The 27,089-nt window shown below is 40.1% G+C and overlaps 1 protein-coding gene across 3 annotated transcripts in view; it reads right to left on the reverse strand.

The window, feature by feature from the left end:
• Nucleotides 1-6,102: 6,102 nt before the first annotated feature.
• Nucleotides 6,103-27,089, reverse strand: part of LOC131242816 (AMP deaminase-like) — a 56,112-nt gene continuing 35,125 nt past the window's right edge. Inside the window, exons 11-20 of one of the 3 annotated variants that reach the window (XM_058241712.1) lie at nt 21,605-21,718; nt 11,684-11,824; nt 9,469-9,621; nt 9,220-9,273; nt 8,710-8,820; nt 8,389-8,562; nt 8,235-8,315; nt 7,065-7,163; nt 6,668-6,792; nt 6,103-6,468 (exon numbers count right to left, since the gene is read on the reverse strand). In XM_058241712.1, the coding sequence (XP_058097695.1) occupies nt 6,724-6,792; nt 7,065-7,163; nt 8,235-8,315; nt 8,389-8,562; nt 8,710-8,820; nt 9,220-9,273; nt 9,469-9,621; nt 11,684-11,824; nt 21,605-21,718 (996 nt within the window). In that variant the 3' untranslated portion in view covers nt 6,103-6,468; nt 6,668-6,723. Of the gene's footprint in view, nt 6,469-6,667; nt 6,793-7,064; nt 7,164-7,223; nt 7,384-8,234; nt 8,316-8,388; nt 8,563-8,709; nt 8,821-9,219; nt 9,274-9,468; nt 9,622-11,683; nt 11,825-21,604; nt 21,719-27,089 lie in introns of those variants that run through there. The other 2 variants (XM_058241714.1, XM_058241713.1) reach the window with 2 other exon arrangements.

Genomic DNA, 27,089 nt, shown 5'->3' on the forward strand with positions numbered 1-27,089 from the left:
GGCCTTCTGAGGTCCAGAAATTTGGTGGAACTGAGTGAATAATAATCCCATGGTAGCCAACAATACTCACAGGGGGCCCCACCAAATGGAAAGTAGATATACATCACATAAAACAAGTGGGCCTGCTGCTGGACAAGTCCAGCAGCAGCCCAAAATGTTAGGGCGTCCCACATGGTTGGGCAGTCCAAGGGCCTGGACGGCCTGGCTAGAAGGACACTAAGGCGGGCCCCACGTGTGAATGTCCACCAGGGGGTGAGCACGTCCACGTGGGCCATACCAAAAGGATGAACGGATGGATGAAACATTACATCATGGTGGAATCAAGGGGGGTGGGACGGCCAACCCATGCTGGACATCAACACCACCAGGGATGTCTAGCAGGGCTGCTGGCCCAACAAATATGCCCCCTAAAATGAATGGTCTGGATGTCCTGATGCACATGGAGAGAGTCCCAGTAAGGTGGGTCACCAAAAAGGGGCATTTAAGAGCCATACACACATGACTAACCAATTTTTAAAAGTGGACAGTAATAGATCCAGAGAAATTTCTGCTGCAAAAATATGCTGCTACCCTCTACTTGTGCACCCCATTAAAGTGGGCCCAGGTCCACCAAAAATTGGGAAAATATGGGGCCAAGATCCCCTCAAATGTATACATTAAGGTGGGATCCACAAAAGTGGCCCACTACTTCAAATACAATTTAATATTTTAGGTTTTTCATCATGCAAAATGGTTGGACAGTCCAGAAAATCTGGACCGTCCAGCCCTCTTGGCCCATTCTTTGGGTGCTCAAACAAGGGCAGATGGAGGTGGGATTTGGTATGCCTTTAGGTGGGGTCCACACCTCTAGAAATAACCCAATAGTGGGGGTAAAACACCCCTCTAATCACCCCATAATCCATGCTCAAAACAGTCCAAAATCATTCCAGAAATTTTCTGGACAGCAATATATATCTGAATAAAACTACGCAAAACTATTAATTAAAAAGGAAAATACCCCATAAAATTGGTGCTATGGTCCACCTTAGTGGGCCCCACAAATATCCAGGCCATACCACCTTCATAAAATCCATTGCATGTATCACATATGGGGCGAATGGGACACCAACATCCATAGTGTGGATAGTAATAAGTGTCCACTATATTGGAGGGTCTAGACATTACAAGGTTACTAAGTGGGTCACACACTTCAAGAATCAGATAATGAAGAAAGGAAAATTTTAGATCCGACCACAAGAGAGGGTCTCCGCCGCTATTGAAGCCTTACATTCATCACAAACATTCACATTATCTACTATATCTATTTACAATGTATATTATAAACATAAATGGAATAAAAATTCAAATCTAAGGTGGGAATGTCATCTCCACCATGATCTAGGGTCTAGATGACCCCACAATAACATGCATCAAAGGGAAAAAGTTATGATGGGGTCCATGGAGAATGGGCCCATCCATGAAACATGCATGCAAGAAGGATGGGCCATAGGCCTCATCCATGGAGACTTGGGGGCCTCCACCATCATTTAATGGGCCCCACAAGCTCCTAAAAGTGGAATGAGAATGTCTAAGAAAGAAAGAAAGAAGTCCTAAGCTAAAAGACACTCACCTCAATAGATCTGTACCAAACTTCTACTAAGGGACTCCATATGCTTCAAGCTTCAAGGATCTAAGGTTGACATTGAAGGTGGATGGTTAGATGAGGAGATTTTAGAGAGAAAAGAGGCTGAAGAATGGGAAGCAAGGTGGGATGTCCAAGCTCCTCTAGCTAGAGAGAGTGAGAAATGAGGGAGAAAGGATGGGCAGAAATGAGAGGAAAGTTGTTAAGATTGGTGTTTTTAGGGATAGTAATCACGAATTGTTAGAAACTAGAAGCAAATGATGGCTCTTCTCTCCTTGAGAAGAGAAACTCCAGACTTTTCTAGCCTAGGATAGAGAAAAAGGCATGATTGCCATAAGAGAGAGGGAAAGGTGGTAGCCTAAAGAAGAGAACTCATCATGAGATGCTAGCTATGGACCTATGGCCTAGGCTAGCTGGGCAATTATGAAACATAAGATGATGTCATGCATGGGAAAATGTGTACACCCTATGTGGGCCCCACAAATCACGATCAACGGTCCACAATAAGCACGGCCTACATCTTTTGATGTACAACTCAGATTGTCGCACAAGACGCGGCGTTGGAACCGTAGCGACGATGTGGTCGCTATGGCGCTAGTTTCAGGTCGATCCGGGTCAGGTTTATATGATGGGACTTAAGGGTCATCGCAAATGCAAGCCGTAGGTCACGGGTCATCGGAATTCAATCGATAGGACCGCGGGACCCGACGAAATAAAATGGATACTAAGGTTAAGGGTCTCACAAGTAGAGCTTTTGATCTGCCTCATTCTTTGGATAATGTCATAATATGATCTTTCAAAATGGATGAACGGTGTGGATATAATACATACACATGCTGGGACCCATAGAACTTGGTGACATGACTTCAGCTACTCAACCTCTCATTAGGTAATCCGCGTTCCACTCCGCGACGGAAGCAGATTGGCTAGTGTACCACACACCAGCTATATAGCTGGTGTATTAATGTCAACAGGTTTTGCGGGTCCCATCATAAGGTATGAGGTATTTTTTATATCTAAAACGTCCATCCATTTGGCAAGCTCATCTTAAGGCTTGAGCCTAAAGATAAGACTGATATAAAGATCAAGTGGACCACACTGCAAAAAGCAGTTGAGGATTGAACGTCTACCATTGAAACCCTTTTGGGGTTACAGAAGCTTCCGATCAATATGAAATTTATTTTTCCTCTTCATCTATGTATTTATGATCTTATTAATAGATTAGATGGAAAGTAAAAGTTATGTAGACCCTACGAATTTTTTAATGATGAAAATCATTATCCTCATTGCTATTTTTGGTGTGGTCCATTTGAGCTTTGGATATGATTCATTTTTTGTTTAATGGTCTAAATTGATCTCGAAAAATGGATGAAGGGTGTGGATATAATAAATAAATCATTGTGGGGCCATGTAACTTTGATCTCCTTTGAACTGTTCGCGCAACTCGGAGCTCGAGGAGTGTCGGCACTTAATTTTATGCAGGACAATTAACCACTTGCTCTAAAAGCTCGAACTATTAAAGCATGGCAAATTAATCTCTTTATCTCATAGACAACCCCCACATCTCATGAGTTAAGACCTCGGCCGAACCCTCTTCGTGGGTCCCAAATCACATGAGCTGCCCACCCCGAGTGTGTCCCCGCATCCCACAGGCTACCCTACTCGAGCCTGGTGTAACATGCACATTTATCACCCTCGATGAGGAGTCTCGAACACAAGACCTCTTCCATGGGTCACACCCACCCTGAGTGTGCCTCTGCATCTTACAAGCGACCCTACTCGAGCCCAGTGTAAAAATGCCCTTGCATTAATCACCCCCAGTGACGAGTCTTGAACACGAGACTTCCTGCTCGAGCAACACGTATCTACACCAGCTATATAGTTGTTGTGTAGTACACCAGCCAATCCCCTTCCCTCCTAGACGGAAGGGGATTGCTCAGCTTACTGAGTAAATTGTGTAAGGTCCACCATTATTTATGTATTTTATCTTCTCCATCCATCCATTTTCGCAGAAAATTTTATGGATTTATCCCAAAAATGAAGTATATACAATGTTCGAATGGACCACACCACGTGAAACAGTTGAATTGAACTTCTATTGTTGAAAATTTCTTGGGGGCCACATAAGTTTTGGATCAAGCTTATATTTTTGTTTTCCGTTCATCCATGTATGTATGATCTTATGAACAGGTTAGATAACAAATAAACATCACTATAAGGTTTGAACGGTGGAAATCATTATCCCCACTTTTTCCTAGGCATGATCGACTTGATCTTTGGATATGCTTCAATTTTGGGCTCAACCCCTTAAATTAGATGGAAAAACGGATGGACAGCATAGATGAAACACATACATCATGGTGGGGCCCACGTAGCACTGACCACTAGCCATTGGCCGGTGGCGGGGGAGTAGTCAGTCCGTTTCCCAAACTCAAAACCCAGGGACGCGGATTTCCTGCTAAAGCCTTTCCCATGAAGATCGGACGAAGAATTTTGTGTGGGGCCCACTGTAATCTTTGTGTGAAATCCAATCCGTCCTTTTATTTTTAAATATCATTTTAGGACATTATACCAAAAATGAGGAGGATCCAAAATTCAAGTCGGTCATACAATATGAAACAGTGGGGAATGCTTATTGTTGAAACCTTCCTAGGCTCCACCTTGGTGTTTATATTTCATCCAAACCATTTATAAGGTCATTTTCACTGATATGAAATGAAAACACCACGAACATAAACCAATACAAAACTTTTGTAGCCATATGAATGTTTCAACGATGGTCACCAAGTCCCCACTGTTTCCTCTCATGTGGCCCATTTAGTATTTGGATCCTCCTCATTTTTTGTTGCATGTCCTAAGATGATTTTGAAAAACGGATGGATGGGTTAGATTTATTACAAACATCATAGTGGGCCCCACACAGAATCCTTACACATGATCTTCCAACAACGAAAGGCTCACACATAAATTACTTGTGGCCCTCTAAAATTTCCCGGTTTGTTTAAAATTTTCACCATCCAACGAATAATATGCCGCCAGCAATCAACCTTATAGAAGGTATAATACAATCATGCATATAGTACCTTTTCCCATATATATATATATAGCAGCAAAAGTTTAAGGTTGTATGGCTATACAGAAGCTATTTAGGGTCCACCACAATGTCCATGAGAAATCCACTCCATCTATCAGTGTCGCCAGCTCACAGTAGGACAAACCCAAAAAATGAGGCAGATCAAGTGGGGGATGGATAATGCCCACCGTTGAAACCTTCCAGAAGCCACTGGGATGAACTGAAAACAAAAACATTGGCCTGATCCAAAACTACTATAGCCCCAGGAAGGTTTCAGTGGTGGATGTTTTCATCCCCCACTGATTCGTGTCATGTGGCCCATTTGAGTTTTGGATCTGCTTCATTTTTTGGGCTCATGTCCTACCATGAGCCAGCAAAACTGATGAACAAGCAGATGGTGGGCCCCACATAGCTTCCACCTGCAGGAACTTGGTGGCGGTTGCCTGAAACTTCATCAATCAGATCACAATTATACTATAAAGAAGTATATTTGCAGACAGTCATGGAGATACCATGCACATCGTGGTGGTGCCCATACAAACTCAACTATCAGGGATGCATCTGACAGACGGCATGGAACATGCACACATCACGACTACATGGTAAGCACATACTGTCAAGAATGTGATCATTATTTCCCGATGAACCCATGAATCTTCTACAAAAAAGCAGCCCACGGTGCCTAGTCCTGCATTACCACATGGAGTCCGTGGAAAAAGATCTGGTATACCTGCAAGAAATCAAGGGTCCAGACTATCGCACCGATTTCCTCGATAAATATGCAACTATGAGCCATTGACGGCTACATGTGGCCCCAGGTAACTTGGTTGGACCTTAGAAATGTCAACCCTACATCTTCAAGCCCACTCTATTAGGCCTTGAATTTAGAACCTGGGCTGTCGCTCAAAAGGCATGACGTGCAGGCTGACCTGACGGGCCAGCAAAGTCCATTTATTCTCCTAATCATTATCTACTTCCTCTATTTGTATCAGATTCACATGGTCATTCCAGCTCATAACAAGCATTGAAGCTCCTACATGCCCTTAAAAATAAGGCTAACAATGGGCCCAGCATGGGTACATGGAAACAAACTTTTGAACATGGCCAACCCAAAGGGCCAGCCCGACCAGCCCAAAATCCAAGCCTCGCCCAGCCCAGTGCTAGGCTTCAAAATCTCAACCGGATGCACAACAGCTATTTGTGTTCTGGAATAGAAGCAGCCTCTATCAAGGGCATGACTTCAATGTGCACAACCCAGTCGCTGTAGGCACCAAAAAGTTCACTGATCAGATGGCCCCAATCATCCAACAGAGGTTTGGGATCAAAACCATAAAACAGTTACATGGGTGCAACTTGGATGGGACCAAATGAAAAAGACCTAATTCAAGCCCAATCTTTAAAAAAAAAATCAGCCACCATGTAGAGAGCATATATTAATTACTAGGGTTTTTGAAGACGAGCTTCACTAGAAAATTCAATACAGGCAATTATATTTCGTAAGTACACCCTTCAGATTAAAAGGGTCAAACTACGCTGGCTGCGAGAACATTCTTCTCCCAGTGTATGTAATGATAACTCATCAACTGTCTCTTTTGAGTACTACAGACCTCTTTATCTTACAATTATTGGGTATGCTTCAACCACTTTACACATCTTGGCTTCCCCTTTTGCCTGTGTGAACCAAATTTTCAGCTTGAAACTCTTGGGTAAAAGATCCCCACAGAGCTGCAATTTCATATGCTAGATGAAATTGGAATATTGGGTCTTTTGCCTTCTGCACATATGAAAAATAAAAAATAAAAACTGATCAGGGTGGTACAAAGGTCATACAGTTCATCTTTTTTTCTTCTTTTTTTCCACCTCTTTTTTGTTCGGAACAAACATACCATTCATCTTTTTGTACAATGTTCTGATGAAAAACAGAGAAGAAACAGCTGTCTAAAAGATAGAGACATGAACCTTGAAAAGCTTACCAGGGAACAGATTGCTGATAATCAAGAATAGATAAGTACATCATGCACCTTGCACCTCACATGTCCACTTCTTCAGGTATATTAGCTTTGCCCAAAAAAACTTGCTGCATCTCTTCTCTCCATATCTACAAAATTGCAGTTCCTCTCAACAAATTTTCCTTTCAAAAAGTAAATTCTCAAACCAAAAACCTAACGAGAGTGGACATGGGTAGAAGGAGATGCTACCAAAACAATAAGAGAGCAATTACAATCTTTGGAAACAGGAGACAACACAGGTGATTGAGCTGAATGGCAGTCCATTCTCAGGTTCAGTGGTTTCTTGTAAGACATACCTAAAATGGCTAGCAGCAAATGTGGAAAAAAAAAAAAAAAAAAAGGAGGTAAAATGATCGCATACCGTGTCACGGAATTCAATTCGAATATGAGGCACATTTGTCTTATGAATATCATTCCCATCTGGACCTTTCTTGTAATACATCTTTCCGATCCAATGAGACTGGCAATGAATAATAGTCGAGCTTCAGTTAAAACTTCAATAATAATCAAAGCTTACAGACAATTTGCGACATTGAAGATGCTCTGATCACTAAGGAGAACAGAACAGATGCTTTGCTAGTGGGTTTTCATTGATCAAATATTGCATTGCTTTGTAGGTGATAGATGAGGGAGGAAGGGGAGCGGGGGAGAATATTCAGAAAAAAGGCTCCTAAAAAGCACTGCAAACACAATGGAGAATAGGTAATAGAGATGTGGTGTGATACTCAAAAGGCTGAATTATATGATCCTCAACCAAAGGATATGTTTAGCATCATTGGATTGTCCGTTTGCAGAAATGGGGCCATGGTTGTGTGATCTAAAATGTTGATACGATGGGCCACCTCACAGCGGAGGGATCAAGCCGCAAAAGTCCTTGATGGAATATATAGTTAGTAAACGAAATGCAGCTATCACCCACATTCAACTGAAAAGGCCAAAGATTAGGTGGATAGGATCTTCCATTCTCGGAGATTTTGGTGTATGGTCCATTTGGTAGGCTTCATCAGATCAACAACATGGATCACCGAACCATAGGCCACACTAATACAAACTGAAAATCCAAAGATGACATGCATATTCTTGGGTTGAGAATCATATAATTCCTCAAAACATTGCCTCCTAAATTTTTCAACTCATTAGCATAAACAGGTGCTATGTACAGAGAAGGAACTTGGGATTTAAAGGACCTGCATCCCCACAGCAAACACCAAAGGCTTACATGTCAGGGCCATCTTGTTCTAGCATTTTGCATTGTCAGTAACGTTCTCAAGAAGTTTATAATATCAGTTGAAAGATGAGGCTTTTGCAGATCTTTGTCAAACGATTTTATCCATTCCAATGAGAATGCCATCAACATTTCCAGAACTGTCAAATTCAGGTAATTTCTAAATTTTAAAAAAAAAAAGTTGTAATTTTTGTCCACCCTTCTTGTAGATCTAGAGAATTTAGCCACCTTAACATAACTAGAGGTACTGGTAATTTCCTTAAACATCAGCATCATTTTGCAACTTAAAAGACTAAGTTTATATACCTTGAGAGCATGTGAAAATCCTGACTGTAAAACTGAATTCCGGGCAATTTCACAAAGATCACATGAGCTTAGCTTCCAAACCTGCAACTGAATTGGTTAGCTTCCTGTTCCTCAAATTAGGAGAATTCTGCAAGGATGGAGAGAGCAAACTCACTGAAGCTGCTATACTATATTCTTCAACAAGAGGTTCTTTAGTCAAGTGGATTTGTAAAGGATCATCCGTTGAGAGAGAAACATTGAGGCCCCGTAGGAAAAACATTGGAAAAGGATTCCGATGATAATCTAGAAATAAGGAGTTATTGCTTAGAGGTGACATGGCCAGACCGATCTGGGAACAAAAATATAATCATGTGGTTAAGTTTTGGTAGATAAACCCCGCCACGAGTATCAAGCATAAAATATCAAGAGACCAAACTGTGCCAAACCAACCAGTACTAGCTAGGAAAGGGAAAAAATTAAATAAAAGTTTGATTACCTGTGCAAGGTAATACAGGTATTGGAGGACAGGTGATTTTCTCAGATTGATTCCGTGAGCAATATTGTGAGCCGTAAGGAATGTTGCAGCAAGATGGTCTATGTCACCAGCCTTCAAACAGTACAGCTCATGAGAAACGAAGTACAAAAAACAAGAAAATTTGTTTATCTTACTCACATCCTTGTTTATTCACAGACACGTGCATGTGAAATCCAAGTTGCTCATCGAGAGGGCCCCATCAGGATGTCATGATAGACAAAAATCAGACCAACCAAGAAATCATCTGGGAAAAAAAGATGGCTAGAAAATCTCGGCAACCTTTTTCAACCATCTATTTTTCATCAAACCCACCCGTTAGGATTACCAGACTACTGAGTTTTGGATATTGTGAAATCCACAGCAGACACCCTCCTGATGAGTGGCTCAAATCTTGCACGTGTGCCATTAGGCATGGAAGTAAGATTAGAAAACCTCTTAAAACAGAGAACTAAGAAGAAAATAAATTCTAACCTCCCCTGAATGTGGACGGAATTTGATTGTTGTCATGCCCTTTGACTCACGGAGCTGAGAGAAAACAGTAAATAGTTCAGAATACTCTTCCATTTTATAGCTGTGCACAAACATATCGATATAACAAAAACATTTACTTGCAGTGAGCTGGTGTTGTTCCAAAAGAACTTTACAAGGAATTAGAAGTAACAGTATTTCAAGTAGGTATGGAACTGGAATTAAAGCTGCACTGAAAAGAACGATAAGAACCTTATTTAATGTGTACAGGTTAGCATAACAGTAGTACACATAGTACGAGAATGCAGGATTAAATATATTGGTCCATTGAGCTGGTGTAGGCATGTGTTTTGTTGGCCGTCTTTCAGGCTTACTTTCATCATCCACCAAATCTAACCCAACAACCTGAAAAGTCAAAAGATGAGGTCACAGATGATGCAACTAGGTACAAAACTACAAATAGAAGTGACAGTTGCTTGTATTTAACATCTGCAAGATGATCTGTTGCCTTTTAGAACTAAAAGTCGAAAGGACCTATAAAAGCAGTTCAAGAAATTCTGTCACTTTACTTTGGTATATCACACAATTTAATTGCATGAATCAGGAGCAGGAGGTTTGGTATGTCATGCAATTTAATTGAATGAATCAGGAGCAGGACTACCCAAGTAATGCTGGAGTCGCTTCGAACAAAATATCAAAATATGTACTTCGACATTGCTGTCAAAATTGTACAATTATAACTCGAGCAGTAAAATATACAAAAGGTGATTCAGTTGTTAGATCAAATCACATCCAAATCTTATATTTCCTTTTTCAAATAATACGATCGAATCTCTAATTGCATGATTCAATTCAATCGTAAAAGAAGATTCAGGAAGAGTCCCGCTTTTTCAGATAGAAACCATTGGCAATTGAAGTGCAACGACGTTAGAAAATGCTTCAGAAACAAAGAGATCTGAGAAGATTAAGAGCACCGGGAGAGAGAGAGAGAGGGAGAGAGGGAGAGAGAGAGAGAGAGAGAGAGAGTTCTGAGGTGCAAGTATTCATGATACCATTACATGTATCGTTCGCTAGGGATATAAAAATATGTATCCATATCTCTTGATCGCCAATAACCGGAAATGCATACATGGGGTGGAATTGTTCGATGAAACTTCAGGAGATGCTAAAATACACATATTTGCATATTTAGGGATCAAATAATTGCAAAAAAAGAAGAAGACATATATTAAGTTCTCCTTTAATGGGGGCCTAAATGCATGTAACACTGACTTGGGGAAATATTGGGGGAAACATGAGGAAAATGGTGGAATTTCTCAAACATACTTTAGAAAACACTAAAAATACACATTTATATATAGGAATCAAATAATAGCAAAAAAGATGCATATATAATAAGTTTTCCTTTAATGAGGCCCTAAAAGCAAGTATTGCTGACTCTGGAAAACATTTGGGAAACAAGGGGAAAATGGTGGATCCATCAATTCATCCATCCATCATGCATGCGCACATACATACATACAGACACGCATGGATGATCCATCCATCCTTGCATGCAGACATACATACATATAATGACACACATGCATGCATGATTGATCCATCCATCATGCACACACACATCCATATATCCATTCCATCCATCCATGTGTGTACATACACACATGCACATATACATGCATACCCATCCAACCAACCGACCATCCATGCATGTATACGTATACACATACATACATGCATTTCATCATACAACCATGCACCCATAAAAAAAATTGAAATAGAAAATTTTTTAATAAATAGATTTTTGGCGCTATCGATGCATCAACGATATTATCGATAATATCGCTGATACATTGGCGATAGAAGCAATAGCTGGAATTTATACAGCCAAAAATATCACCATAGATTGGCGATACTTTGCGATATATTTGCGATATATCATTGATACCAGGAATTTCTAATACTACCAATGTTATTGGCATCACCGAGCTGGTGATACCTATAATATTGGTGATATTATTGATAATATCGCCAATACTCAGAACAATGGGTGCAACTACCAAAAATTACAAAGCTGCTGCAAAGTCTAAATTCTGAAAATACTTTACTGCCGCTGAAAATCTTCTCACTCTCTCGACATCAGAAAATCTCAACTCGTCAACTTCTATTTGGAATCATGCGATTTCAGAAATTACAGACATGTAACAGGCTGAGATTTCTGGACTATAGAACTGCAGCTGGATGCAAATTTGCAAGACCACCACCACTAAAATGCAACTTCTGAAAGCTAAAAAACTAAAATTTCGATCATGATGTGTGTGTGCCTGTGCATGTGCGTGGGTGTCACAGTAAACATATAGATTATGGAACTAGAAAAGGGGGGATTAGTCATTTAAAGCTAAACATTAGTTTCCCGCACTTGAATAATAAAACAGGATGGCAGGATGGTATCAGACATGGGGCAAACCTGTTTCAAGAAAACATGCAACTGGGGATGTGAATCCGGATTGACGGTGACCTCAAAAAGGGGAAGAAATATATTGTCAAGAATGTTCTGGAAAGATGTAACGATTCCCATCTCCTTGTATATATTGTATAATCGTGGAAGCTGAAACATGAAAAATATGAGAATAAGATTGTATATAATAAACATCCCTACATATCAGTAAATACCACAAAACCAAGCAAATAAATAAAGAAGCTACATTTAAGTAATCCACATTTAGAATGGTCTTTGACTACTTCAAACGCAAGATAGCATTTGATACACAAATGAAACTGTGCATCCAGAAATAGTCTATTCCAGTATACTGACTTTTGTGCATGAGCAGGGGATTCATTTACTTTGCACTGCATTTCTCAGATATGGTTTCCTATCTTGAATATATATATATATATATATATATATAAAAGTTATCACCCATCTTGTCATAGCCTTTTTCCAAATATTTGTGTTCGGCTTCTCATTTCCTATTTTGCCAACATATTCAAACACATTCTTATGAATCATGATTGCTTGGTAAAAGCTTAATGACTGATTACCCACTTAGCACCAATCCTACTCTACTGGACATGAGACTGGCTAGCACATTGCTTCTATGCTAAATTTGTCTTGAATGCAAAACAGTGGTTACAAAAATCATGCATGATTCTGCAGCTACATTGCTCTGCTGTTCTAAAGTCAAAATTGTTGAACCAAAACATGTGAAACAAAAACAAAAAGAAAAATGTGGATCTCTTTGCTGCATGAAGTGCACAGATTTTTAAATATATTGCTTCATTATCTAAACATTAGTATTAAAATGAAGAAGACACATTCCTAAATTCTGCAAGTCGGAAATCAGAATCCTGATACAACGGTATGTAAGAGATAGGGTCTGAATTGTTGGAACAAATAGATTCTTCAGCAAAGCTTGTCTTATATACACAAATATTTATCTGCATGTTACCGTTTTCTACGAAGTGCTTTCTGATTTCCTTTTCCTTCTCTTTCGTCACAAACTTCATCCATAAAAGCGATGCACAAAGGCATAATTTTTTCAGTCATAGTAGGGCAATTCACCCCTTCAGAGAACGTTGGCCTAGTCCCTACTTCGGGTCTCAATGATGTTCTTTATCTCACTCAGTGTTTTAAATAGCGGTAGCGTGATGCGTAGCGCTCAGCCCTCTATAGCGTGTAGCGTAAATACGTAGCGTGAAGCATAAGCTACACGATACTTCTATTTTTTAATTTAAAAATAGGACAAATATAATAAATAGTGAATATATATATATATATATATATGCCTAAAAGATGATTCATTTTATAAATTATAAGCATGTTCAAAAAAGTTATTAGTTATCATTTATCAAAAGCCAATTCACATATATAAGCCAAATTAAATAATTATCACATCAACAACTTTCAAAGCAAACCACTTTAATTAATAATGTCTAATTGAAACCACAAGTTACAATTATGAAAAGAAATAAAAATCCTATAGGTTAAAAGTATCAAGTACAATACAAGTGTTACATTCCTCAACATTAGAAACAAAGAAAACGTGAAAAAAAGAATTTAAAAAAAATAAAACAGTAAAAAAATACATTGTAGCTTACGCTACGGACGCTACGCGCTACATAGCTGTAGCGTAAACTACGACCCCCCCTAGTGTATGCTACAGGGGATTTACACTATTTGGGACGCTACGTAGCGCTACGACCACGCTACGCTACGTAGCGTATGCTACAGGCGCTATTTGAAACACTAATCTCACTTGAAATGTGGGGCATACACATTTTTTTGAGCTTTAGTTGCAGGAATCTTCCATCCAGATGACGCTTAGCCTTCAAACTTGTACTCTCCACTCTCACTTCCTAGATGGTTATACTTGCTAACATCTTGAAACCATAATTTAGAAACCTGTTGGGTCAACTCAAAACTCGATTGATCCTAAGTCAACTAGAGAAATGTTTATATTGTTTTTTCTAGGTTTCATAATACTAATACTGTAGCATCTTCTAATCATTTTCTATACTCTAAACAATAATTATTAATTATTGATGTTTTAACTTTGGAGTTTTTTTTTTTTTTTTCGAAGTTCACAATCAAGTCTAGGAGTCAAATTGACCCGATGGATTACTAAGTCGAGTTGAAGTCAGTTTTTCAGGTTCTCAAATCCCCAATCCTCTTTAACATGCACCCAAATCGGCCCTTAACTAAAGAAACAACTATATCATTAGCTTCTTGTGTTACGGCTCGGGATAGGAGGGAGTTCAAACAAGTGATTCGTGAGTCTCAAGCATCAAAGTGGGAGGGGGAGCAAAGAAGACAGTTTGATGAGAGTAGGCTGTCATTTGGGATGTCCCGACATGAGGCTGGTGGGAACAGTAGACGGTTTAAGGGAGGCAATATGGATGGTAGTGGTTCTGGCGGGCATGGCCTACAAAGCACACAAAGCACTTGTGTCATAGATGCATCTATTGCAGGTGTTAATCAACAGATATTTAAAAATATGTGGAACAAGGGGCTCAGGGAGAAAGTGGGAGCCGCTATATCTAGGTGGTTCATCTCGAGCCACGTACCAGCAAATGCAGTAGCCGGTCCTCACTTTAAAAATATGATTAAGGAGATGCAGCGTGCCGAGCTCGGCATGAAGCCTCTAACGCCACAGGAGATTCTTAGAGTCTACCTTGATCGAGAGTACGAGGAGATGCAAGCTTAGGTACTTGGACTCAAGCCGAACTAAAAGCAGTATGGGGTGACAATCATGTGTGATGGCTGGACGAGACCTACGAAATTGTCCATTATCATTTTCATGGAGTACTGTAGAGGGCAACCCGTTTTCCCCAAATCCATTGATGCATCGGCCAATATAAAAGATCACAAATACATATATGACCTCCTAAAAGAAGTGATTAAAAATGTTGGGTCCCAGAATGTTGTTTAAATTGTGACAGACAATGACAGTGCGTTCGTTAAGGCGGGGAAAAAAATTGATGAGGTACAATCTCTATTGGACCCCATGGGCAGCACACTGTATTAATTTAATGCTTGAGGGGATAGGCCAGAGGGATTTTGTCAGGAAGACCATCCAGGATGCGAGGAGAGTGGCAAATTTTATATATAATCACTCATGGTTGTTGGCTGCAATGCGTGACTGTTGTGGATGAGACATCGTTAGACTAGGTGTGGCACGGTTCACCACGAACTTCATTACATTCGATAACTTATACAGGCACCGTGTGGCTCTCAAGAACTTATTCGAAACTTTCTTAGGATAGAGTTCACACTGTCGTTTCCATCCTGCATCTGATCTACAAGGTCCTATGAGTCGTAGATAATGAGATGTGGCCTTCGATGGGTTCAATGAATGAGCTTATGAGAATCATGAGAGATAGGATAACAAATGCAATCCCCTATTCGCATAAGTGGGTGATCGATATCATCAATGGACGATGGACTAGGACCCTCAAGCATCCACTCCACCAAGCTGAAAAGTTGTTACGTTTACCTGTATTTTTTATCACTTGCACTTGCACTTTAAGAATCACTTCTATTTGCATGTTAATGCAACTGAGTAAATAATATTTGGGCTTTAGCATACTACCTGAATCCCAAATTCCATCACAAACGTCGGCTCCATGAGAATAATGCTTTGATGATAGCCGTCTATAAGGTGTTCGAACGATTGTTCCCATAATCGACAACACAAGCAGAATTCAATAACCAGATAATACAATTTGAGCAGATTTCGCCAATGGAAATTGATAAAATATTTTTTCTTCATTGTAGCCTCTAGAAATATAGGTGATTAAAAATAATGACACGTGAATCCATGTTTACAATTGTTGCGGTTTAGGGATGTTAGGGGTACGTTCTCATCCGCACTAGCAAAAGTATCGATAGAAACGATATTGTTGTGTGAGTATTATAACATAATTAGGTAACTGCATTTTTCATTTAAACTTTAAACGAAAACAAGCTCCTCATGGGATATATAGGTGAGTGGTGGGCGATGTACGGAGTCAACACGCTCGCACTGCAGTTATTGGCAGTCCGCGTTCTCGCATAAGTTGAATCATCTTCACTGTGCAAGAGGAATTGGAGCACATGGTCACTCATACACACCAGCAAGAGGAACAAGCTGGCATATGAGAAGTTGCAGAAGCTCATTAATTGCCACTACAATATGAAGTTAACAGAGAGGGAGTTGCGGACAGACCGAGACATGGAGGAAAATCTGGATCCGCTCGACCTGTTGTCTATAGGTACCATGGCACAGATAGGTGACAATGATGAGGATCCACTTTATGAGTAGGCCAAATCAGCTGATTTAGATCATGCGGAAGGAGACGTTGCTCCACAGGTAGCTGAGGGAGTAACGTCTCTTGGTATCAATGTTGATCAGGTAGTAAGCCAACAGAGGGCAGATAGTACAGACTCCTTTGATTCATTGGTGAGGAGTTCGGCATGTTCCAATGAGGGTGAGGAAGCATCTTCACAATCCCCTCCCCATCATCAAGTCATAGTGAGTGATAATGATGAGACTCAACCCCCACTTGACATTGGTCGTGAGGACGACAACGACGACGACAGTGGTGATGAGGTAGGGGATGGAGGCACCGACACTAATGTAGGTGGTACTAGTGGTGGCGGAGGTGGCAGCGGTGGGGGGTACACAACAGGTTAGAGCTAGTGATCTGTTGGTCAGTTCACTGAGGAGCAATACCTTGACCATGCCACTCAAGACGATGACCATGGATCTCGTCCACCAACCAGGGTAAGAGCATCAGAGCCCACATATATGCTCCAGCGTCGTTCGAAGAAGAAAACCGGACGTGTCGCGACTAATGCTTTCTCACGCTGCTTGTCATCTATGGACATTAATTCAGAGCAGGGGAGCTCCACTTCCGTCCCACCTTATGAGCATGGGGGATATCAAGGGTACGAGCACAACCGCTCGGACATTCAGTTACACTTGTCTACTCATAGATACGAGTAATTAACAGATAGTTCTTTATGTCATGACCCTTTGACAAGAGGATATTCAGGGTACCCGTATGACTGGCAGCAATACTATCAGGGAGTCGAGGTTGGACTTGATCTATTTCCTCAGGACCCTACTTAGCAAATGTCGTCGATGTATGTCACACAGTGTACCTAGGCGTACTCGTACATTTTGGGGAGGACAACTATCAGAGGTACATAAGAGAGTTCCTCAATTGGTACGAGCAAAGGATGATCTAGGAACAGTACTACCAACATGTTGGGCAATAGTACTACGCCTAACTGCAACAGGATCTAGATGGTGACTACAGTCCATTTCGTCACTCCATGTGAGGATGAAATATGGCTAGAAATGTGTACCTCTTTAATTCATTTAGTTTTACATGTCTTAATTATTGTAAGCTAGCTGCATTTGTAATAGATAATCTCATTTTGGTTAATGTTGGAGTGATTTCTTATGCCAACACATGCTTTTTGGACCCCATTAAATGAAAACTTATTATTTAATCCATTCTTTTTTCAATTTTTTCATTCCTGAATATACGAATATGTATTTTTAGGCATGTCCTGAAGTTTCATTGAAAAATTCCACCATTTTCCCACATTTCTGGTTATCGGCGATATTATTGGCGATAACGATATTATATCTTTATCTCCGGCCAACGAAACTTGTAGCGACACCAACAACTCGAACACCAAGTACATGCAAAAATAGGATGAACTAAATATGACCTAAAACTATTTGAAGAAGTGAATGGCTTGCATGGAAACAACACCTTAATCCAAGAGGAATCCACTATCGGATTGCTCGATGGATCCACAAATGGATTTTTTGATGGATCAACAACCATGTTAGATGAAGTTCCAAACAAATCAGAAGATCAATTGATGGATGGCCTCGTAGAAGAGATCAATGGATCGACTGATGTGGACAACTTGACAGTCAAGGAGATAGCTTCATGAGTATACTGACAAGCTCTATGGAGATCAACAACCTAGGACTGTCTCAACGCCACTCAAATGTCAGATATTAGATCCCAATGATGACAAAGGGCAACTTCGCAGTGAGGAGTCAACTGAGGACAATGGAAGATGCCAATACCCACAATCCAACAGCCAAGGCAATCCATTCCACTATCGCAAAACGGGTGGAAGTCAACACTTGAACAAGGAGGACAGGAGGAACTGCAAGCAAAAGAAGAGATGTCGCGTCCTTCAACACCACACTATGCACAAGTTGTTAGTTAGATGTGTAGGCCCTCACCACCAATTGACATTGAAGTTGAAGAAGACACAATAAAAACAAGGATCTTGGTAGAAGATTCATGCTATATTGACTTCAAGGAATTGTTTTCTAAATCAGGTGCAATTGATAAATAGGAAGGCCACATAAGCAGGCTGATCAAAGATCTGATAAATCATCATCATTATCTAAGCCTTATCCCAACTAATTGGGGGCCAGTTACATGAATGATGTTTCTCCATCCACTCTGTCGTTGACCATATCCTTAGTTAAACCATGTGTCCTCAAGTCTTTGCTTCCTACACCCACATCCTTTGGGTCTTCCCCTTGCCCTTTTAGAGCCTTCAACTTGAACTCGTTCCAAACTTATGCAATTCTTGGTCACCGTTGCACATGGCCAAACCATTCAAGCTACTTTCCCGCATCCTATGATGGCCATGCTACTCTATGTTCCCTTGAATGCATTCATTTATAATTTTATCCTTGTTTTTTTCCACTCATCAATCTCAACATCCTCATTTCAGCTGCTCTCATTCTATGAAAATGTTGCTCCTAGACTGCCCAACATTCTATCCCATAAAGCACGGGTGGTCTTATAGCTATTTTATAAAATTTCCCCTTCCAATTCATCGCAATGCGTAAATCACATAATGACGTCAAGCATGGCAATCCAACCGTCTATATTTTAAGTGATTGATGATCTCGACCAAATATATGGTCTGATAATACATCTGATGAGATCAACAATCATATTATATTGTAAGGCCCCGGTTCAATTGAATGGTCCTCAAATTCATAGGAGTTATTTACCTTAATTATAGGGTTAAAGTGAGCCATGACTTAACAAGTTTCAACTCAATAAATTTGATAAGATCAACAAGTATATTGTGGGGCCGCCAGGATCAATTGAAAAATCCTCAAATTTGTTGGATTTATTTATATTAATTACTTGTTAGAGTTAAATTGAGTCATGACTTAATAAGTTCCTACTAGTATTTACATCACTTAATTGGTGGGCATTTTTTTATGAATATCATCGAAATTTTATTAAAGTGATAAAGCAAACAACAGTTGATAGGAAAAGACAACAAGACTCCACTGAGAAAGCAACTGCACGAGGCAACAACCATCAAACCTAAACAAGATAGGAACCCACTCATTTTTCTAGGAGTCATCATAAAAATAAGCTCATCTCCTGAGACTCCCGTTTCTCCAACCTATCTGCATATCCAACTCCACCTCTGATGCAGGACATGGAAAATTAAATATGATATGCAAGATTGCAGGCTTAGATCACACCAAGTCAGAAACAATCACACAAATTCCACATCCCACATGAAAATCCAAACATTCAATTAAAGGGGAATCTATGCGGGTCCAAGCCGACACAGGCTAGGACTGGACCAATAAAAATTATAAACCAAACAATGTCAAAGGGAAATAAAATCAACTACTCATGCATAAAAATCAGTCCCTAATCCAAAGGATTCCCTAATTTCAATTCAAGGAACCCTAAGGTGATAAAAATGGGCAAATCAATTAGGGATCATGTAATATAGGGTTAGGATTCATGAAAAAAACGGCTATGAGAGGATAAAAGAGGATAAAAACCTGAGCCAAAAGATGATCCCGCGTGTGGACAGCAACAATGGCTCAGACGGACGTGCATGTGATCTAGGCCGCACGTGTATGGGGCCCACTATTCAGAAAAAGGCCACCTTGGCCCTGGTCGGCCAGGGATGGACTCCAAAACCTCCAAATTTCAGCTCGATCCGATGTACGGTTTGTGCGTGGTGCTCCGCCGAAGTTTCAGCTCGCCTGCGGGCCGAAATCTGGAAACCTGCTTCAATGAAGAAATCTGATGCAACAAAAGGACAAATTCGAAGTACGGATGGTGGGGGAAGATGAAAAAAAAGATGATGGAAGATGGGGGTGAATTGGGATCGATGTGGCTTCGCACCACGGTAGTTAGCCCTTCGAAAAGGGAGGGCTTCGCACCCACTTTTGAATTCTTCCACAACTCACGAAGAGAGCAGAAAAATAAAGCAGGAATTTTTTATTAACTTCAATGAATGAAAAGAACTACAAGGGGTGCCTATTTATAGGGAGAACCCTATACCCAAAAACTCGCACAATGTGCGACACCTATTACTTGGCGATGAAGTAAACTAAAATAAAAAACAAACGAGAAAATCTAAAGCGTTCACGATGTTCTAAATAATAACAATAAGCAAAACCTAAAATATAAAACCAATCTGACGAGTGGGCCACGATCATGAGATCCCATGGTGGGCTTTTCTTGACTATCGGGCCACTTTTCTGAACAAAAACTTGACTTCTAGCTAGGAGGCCCTCCCTGGACGTCGTCATCGAGGCAGATCGATGGTGGGGTCCTCCATCTACGTACGTACGTGCGTAAGGGGGGCGGCGTGAGTGCGCGTGTGCGCGTGATGTCCCCATCAACCTCTCTATTGATATGTGAAAAGGCTGTTAAGTGGTTCTCGTAGATGTCATAAAATTCATTCATTAAATTGCAACCTTTTGAAAATGCCATCTTAATGGGGTATCAAGCAATGTCAAAACAACACGAAACTAATCCTTTTTGAAAGCCTATTGATTTATAGCTTTCAAATGAGCCCAAGATCATGCAATTCTGATGTCGCTTGAATACGTTATGGCCAATTTATAGAATTCCTATATGGTTGTGATGGGGTTCAAGGGGCGTTCTGGTCATTTCCTATTATATTAGGGTTTTCCTTAAATTGCCAAAGGTTTCGTGTAATAGGCATCATGGTCATCTGAGTAAAATTTCATATTCTTGGGTTTTACCTATGGTATAAGAGTCTGATCACTAGTTCTGGACTAGTGGGCTGTTGGGAATCCTTCGCACAGTCTAGGTTCTATATCTCATAGTAATTTCATAACACTTGCAGATCTAAATCTACGCAAAAATGCAACCCAGAGATTGGCATGTTGACAACCCATTGTGTCAAGGGCTCTAAGAACCCCTCAGGATTAGTGATCTTATTAAAGCTTGGAATGGAAAATGACAATGCATTACTGATTACCCCACGAGAAGCCTTACCAAAGCCTCACCTAACCCCCACACCCATGCTAAACCAAATACCTTTCTCAAAATCACTAAAACCTCCACCTCTACCCACTTACCTCCGACCCATCCCATGTCCTCCATGACACACTTCTCCAAACTTCCACAGCCCAGTAACTTAAATGTGCTTTATTTGTCTTTAACAACCAATACTGATGCCACCTTTAATTTGCAAACTTCCAACCACTCCAAAATGTTCGATTTTGTCCACCCCCAAGCTAGGTATTTCCAGGAGAAAAAGTTGCAAGCCTAGATAATATAATGTTAATAGCATTAAGTAACAAACAGCTATAATGTACTAGCCAACCAGCATTGTATTGTCCTTATCTGCACATATGATTATGAAACGATGGAAGTATGGAGAGCTTCAATTCATCATGCTCCATGGAACATAAGCATGCATAGCCCAAAAAAGAAAAGCATCTTGTAAATGTAGGAAGGTAGAGATGGGCACTAAATTGCACAACATATAAACTGAAATACTAACATTTAACCCCATAAATGCGTATGGTCTACAAATAAATCCAAGGGTAGGTACAAAAAATACCTGAATTAACCAAACGACATTATCACTGTATAATTCATTATTCACTATCCAACTTGCAAGTTGGTCCCACTCACTCTGTTTTCTACCATATATTGATACCCTATATTCAGCCATCTGCCAAAATAATATTGAACAACAGTGAGCACATGGAGCTTATAAAACATAATTAAGTTACTACTGTTTAAATAATAGTAACTTCCAATAATATATGTATATATATAGAGAGAGAGAGAGAGATAGAGAGAGAGGAATGCTCACCTGCGCACCTTTTTACGTGAGCACCTTTGCACACGTGTCGTAGGCACAGAATCTGAATGGTCCATGTGATGCAGCACCCCTTGAAACTCTATGGGCCCAATTTCCAGCCTGATCCAAAACTCTAGTGGGCCATAGCAAAGAGAAATGCAAATCAAGGCAGGAAATTGTTTCCTTTTGCCATTACCCACCAGAGTTTTGTATCGGGCTGAAAGTTGGGTACGGGCACTCACGTAAAAAGGTGCACATTCCTCTGTGTGTGTGTGTGTGTGTTTCTTTTTCAAATGATAACAGCTGATATATAATCCAAAATATCAGTTTCTCAATGCATTGTATCTACGAAAGTATGCATGCATGCATCTTTAATAGTTGGGCTTGAGTATCAACACTGGGTAGGAGCATGCTGGTATGTGGTGTCAATGTGAGCATGTCTGGCAGGGAGTTCTATTTACTTTTGCCTATCTACAATATAAAAGCCAGTCCCAAATGTCTGTGAGTGAGAAAGAATAAGATAATGATGACAGGCAAGCACAAGGAGCAAGGCCCAATTCCATGGCTCAGTGGTAGACAGGCTGCATTTCGACACTGAGACCATGGGTTCTATGTGGTGTGGGTGGGTGTGTGTAATAATAATAATAAAAACAAGCACATGGAGCGTGGATAAATAGATGTCACCATCATCATCTTTGTAACCTCATCCCAGCTATTTGGGGCCGGTTTCTCATGACTTGCTTGGCAAAGGTTTGACAACTGGTTTTTCACCCGGGATCAAAACCCTCCTTTACCCAGCCTGGGTATTGACCCACATGTTGCTACCAAGTAAAGTTGTGACAAATACACAACATATAAATTTTTTTGAAAAATATACACAACATATAAAATAATGATAATGATGAAAACCTCAAAGTCTATGACATACAACTCCATCTGTATAAAATGTTGAGGTAAAAAATTTTCTTCTTTTTGATAGATATGGTGGTTGTGATTTGATGGTGGCTGACTATAATGTGTAGAACTTCACTCCCTTCCAAAAAAGGGATGTATAGGTGAAACTTTGTAAGTAAATCAAATCAAGTTACTGGTTTAAGTTTTCTACATATATTTGAAATGACTGCTGAGATGCAGTCAGTCGAATATCGATTGATAATTGTATTAAGTACAGTGATTTTGGCGCCTCTCCTCGTTTGCCATTATCTGTTCCATGTGGGAGGAAAGGAACAACTGGAAATAGGTATGTTACACCTGAGGTGGTATTTATGAAGAATGAGGTCAGGATTTTATTTCGGACCTTGAAGATCCACCTTTTCAAGGGTTAAAAGAAAGAGGAGCTCTTAGATGCTCCAGCTTCCACGCATGTTCTTGTAATTGTTGTTTGTTCAACCATGGGATGATCTCACCAAAACTTCCCCTTTGCCTTGTATTTTGTTTCGTTTTATAATAAATGCTGCCTTACTTCTGAAATAAATAAATAAATGTATCCAAAGTGGACTTCCAAAATGGTACTCTCCATGTTCATCATTTAAATTTTTTTATTTTTTATTTTTTTTAAAAAAAGGTATTTCTCCATGTTTTCACTAATTATGTGCCAAAAGGTAACTCTCATGTCTTCGGACATGATAAGTAAAAAATTTACGATACACTTTTGTAGCAAAGAGCCTTGTAAAATTCTAAAAAATAATAATAATAATAATATAAATAATAATAATTTTAAAAAAAAGTACAGGAGAGAAAACATCAAAACAATTGTGTTACAGCAGGTCTGCGATCATATCGTTTCTTTCCATAGCAACTTGCTATTCTCTAAAGGTTGGAATCGGCCTAAATTGGATAACCTTGCTCTTCCTCAAATCTCTACCGAGGAAGTTGTGACCCTTGCATCCCCTTATCTCTGAGGACGAAATCAAGGCTAGTGTGTTCATGCTCAACAAAGACCAAGCTCCCAGCTCGGATAGGTTCCCTTTTGCATTCTTCCAGGTCTCCTGGGATGTGCTAAAGTTGGACTCAATTGGTTTCTTTTCTGATGTTTTCTCTTATGGCCGGTTGCCTCGAGCTATGGGAACCAACGTATTCCGTATCGATTGTTACGGCCGATACAGGGGTATAATGGCCCTCGCATCATTCAAATTTTATTTTATTTTGCCCAAAAAAATCTGAAAAAGTATCCGAAAAATCCCAAATAATGTAAATATTCTAAATATGCATCCATTTTTTTAAAAGCATGTTTATGGTTGCGTAACTGTCCACTCTTTGGCGTCAGTGTTGTATCGAGCTATCTGATGAATTATGAACCTAACGAATTGGGATTGACTGCAAAACTTTTATTTAATTTTCTAACCATTGAATATAAATGCTAAATATATTAGAACGAATGCAATACCAAAATATCTCACATTGAAAATTTTTAAGAAAACATTAAAATTCAATTCGGATGAATATTGTTGCCAATTTAGGGGGCCATGTGAATGCTACAAATAGTCCTAAAATTCATGTAGTAAATGGCATTCATCCTACTAATGCATAACCCTAAGACTTTGACTTCACTCCTCCCAAGTAACTATAAAAATAAAAAAATAAATTAAATTCGAATGAATAGTGGCGCCGATTTGGGGGGCCACTTAAATGCCCCCAAATCAGCCCAAAATTCATGCAAGCTAGGGCACCCATTCCACTAATGCATATCCCCAACCATTTGATATCATTTCCCCCAATAAATTTTAAGAAAAATTGAAATCAAACATAGATGAATAATTTAGCCAGTTTGGGGCTAATTTGGGGGACCACTTGATGCCTCAAATCAATCTCGAATTCATGCAATCTATTGGCACTCATCCCACTAATACAATTGGCCCCAGATCGATGGATATTTATTGGATAGAGAAGTATGCAAAATATTTAATGGTCCCATTTCAAAAAACGAGTGTACATAAATCAATGATAAAAATCATTCAAACAATTTGATTTTGGGATTGTGATGGGTCCCATAATTAAATCGGTTAATTTTGAGTTAATATATGCCACATGTATAATTTTTTTAGGGCACAGATTGGTTGAGGTAGGGGTAACAGCTTAGTGGGTGAGGCCTTGACCATGGGGTCCACCTCGATGTATGTGTTGTATATCCATGCCATCAATTCATTTTGCCAGCTCATTTTAGGGCACGATCCAAAAAATGAAGCCCATACAAATCTCAAGTGGACCACACATAGGAAAAGGTGGTCATTGAACGCCCACCACAAAATACTTCCTAGGGTCTGACATAATGTTTATTTGCCATCCAACCTGTTGATAAGGTTATACACACCTAGATGAAAGGGAAAACACAAATAACAGTTTAATCCAAAACTATGGCCCTTAAGAAGTTTTTAATGGTGGAAATCCCACTTGAGATTTGGATCTGCTTCATTTTAGGGATCATGCCCTAAAATATGATCCTTGTTTCATCCTTCCCCTGTTTCATCCCCTGTATCGCATAATGGTCATGGCCGTTACTGATACATTTCGACTATTACACCTGTATTGTAACCAATTTGGTATACCTTGATGGTAACTTCCCACATAGCCCTCATTCCGAAAATTGAAAGCGTAATCCATTTCAAGGAATTCCGGCCAATAAGCCTTTTAGGGGCCCCTTATAAGATCATGACTAAAGTTTTGGCTTCAAGCTTCATCTTATTCTCTCGAGGGTCGTCTTTGAAGCTCAGGGTGTGTTCATTGCCAGTTAGCAAATCCCCGATTGTGCTCTTATAGCCCACAAATGCATTGACTCTCACAATCGGGCGAACATGAGCAAAGTTGTCTAGAAGCCTGACATGAAGAAAGCCTTTGACCATATTGACTAGGATTATTTGGACAATATGTTGGGTCATCTTGGCTTTGGGTCGAGATTGCGTAGTTGGATTCCTATTTGCATCTCCTCTATTAAGTTCTCTGTTCTAGTTAATGGCTCCCCCCAAAGGCTTTTGTTTTTTCTTTCTTCCAAAGGTTTTAGGCAGGGTGACTCACTTTCCCCACTCTTGTTCATCATCACCACTAAAGGTCTTAGCAAGATGTTGGGTAAAGGCAAGTGGGCCAGCCTTTTTAGTGGGTTCGAGGTGGTGAATTTTGGCCCTTTTGTTAATGATACTTTTCTCTTTTGCGAGACTGAGTTTGTCGAAAACTTTAGGAAAATTGTCCAATGCTTTGAAGCTATCTCTACCTTAAACCTTTCCAAAAGTGAGACACTCGGTATCAATTCATCTCCCTCTACCCTATCCTGTTTAGCTGATATTTTTTTTGTTGCAAGACAGGCTCCTTTCCCCCCTCGTACCCTTGGTCTTCCTTTTTGCATTAGGAAGCCTACCAAGCACTTGTGGGATGTGGTTATTGAGCATGTCGAGAGGAAGTTAGCTCGCTAGAAGTGCCACACCCTATCCCTTGGGGACCAGCTAACCTTATCATAGCTGCTCTCTCAAATCTCCCTTTCTACACTCTCCCTCTTTTGTTGCCCGAAGTCTGTTCTGATCAAGTTAGCCAAGCTTAGGAGAGATTTTGTGGAACGGATCCTCTAATAAGCACAAGTTCCACATTTTGAGTTGGTTCGAGTTTCGTAAGCCTATCTCGAAAGGGGGCGTCGATATCTAGGATTTGGTAATGATAAACTCAACCCTTCTTGGTGAATGAACTTGGAACTTTTGTTCGGAGGCCGAAAGTTGCTGAAGAGAGATTATTACCAGTAAGTACAGAACTGGTGATGGTGGTTGGTTTTCCAAACCATCCAACCTCTATAGAGCCTCTAGTGTGTAGAAGGCTATTGCTATCTTCGAGCCTCAAGTGTAGGAAGGGCTATCCTCTCTTGGTAATGGATCTCGTATCCGTTTCTAGTTCAATTGTCGGATCTTAGATAGGCCTCTCCTCTCTCTTCCACAACTTGGCTCGATTCATTGTGGATAGATCCATCACACACACACACACACAAATTTCTATTGTCAACTATTTCTCTAATGTGGACTCTAGCATTTGGTGCCCTCCTTGTAGAAGGAATTCATCGGAATTGGAGATGGAGGACTTCCTCAGCCTTCTGAAGCTCTTGTAAGGTGCTTGACCCTCCTCGGGAGTTGAAGATTCGTTGTCATGGTCCCTGAATAGCTCCAGTAGATTCTTGATTTGCTCATTGTTCAGGCTCCTCAATGTTTCCCCCTATGTTAGTAGGCTCTCTTACAAGGATCCCATAAACGAGCAATGCACTAACAGT

Source organism: Magnolia sinica, chromosome 4 (assembly GCF_029962835.1).
Source record: "Magnolia sinica isolate HGM2019 chromosome 4, MsV1, whole genome shotgun sequence".
NCBI classification, from domain to species: domain Eukaryota; kingdom Viridiplantae; phylum Streptophyta; class Magnoliopsida; order Magnoliales; family Magnoliaceae; genus Magnolia; species Magnolia sinica.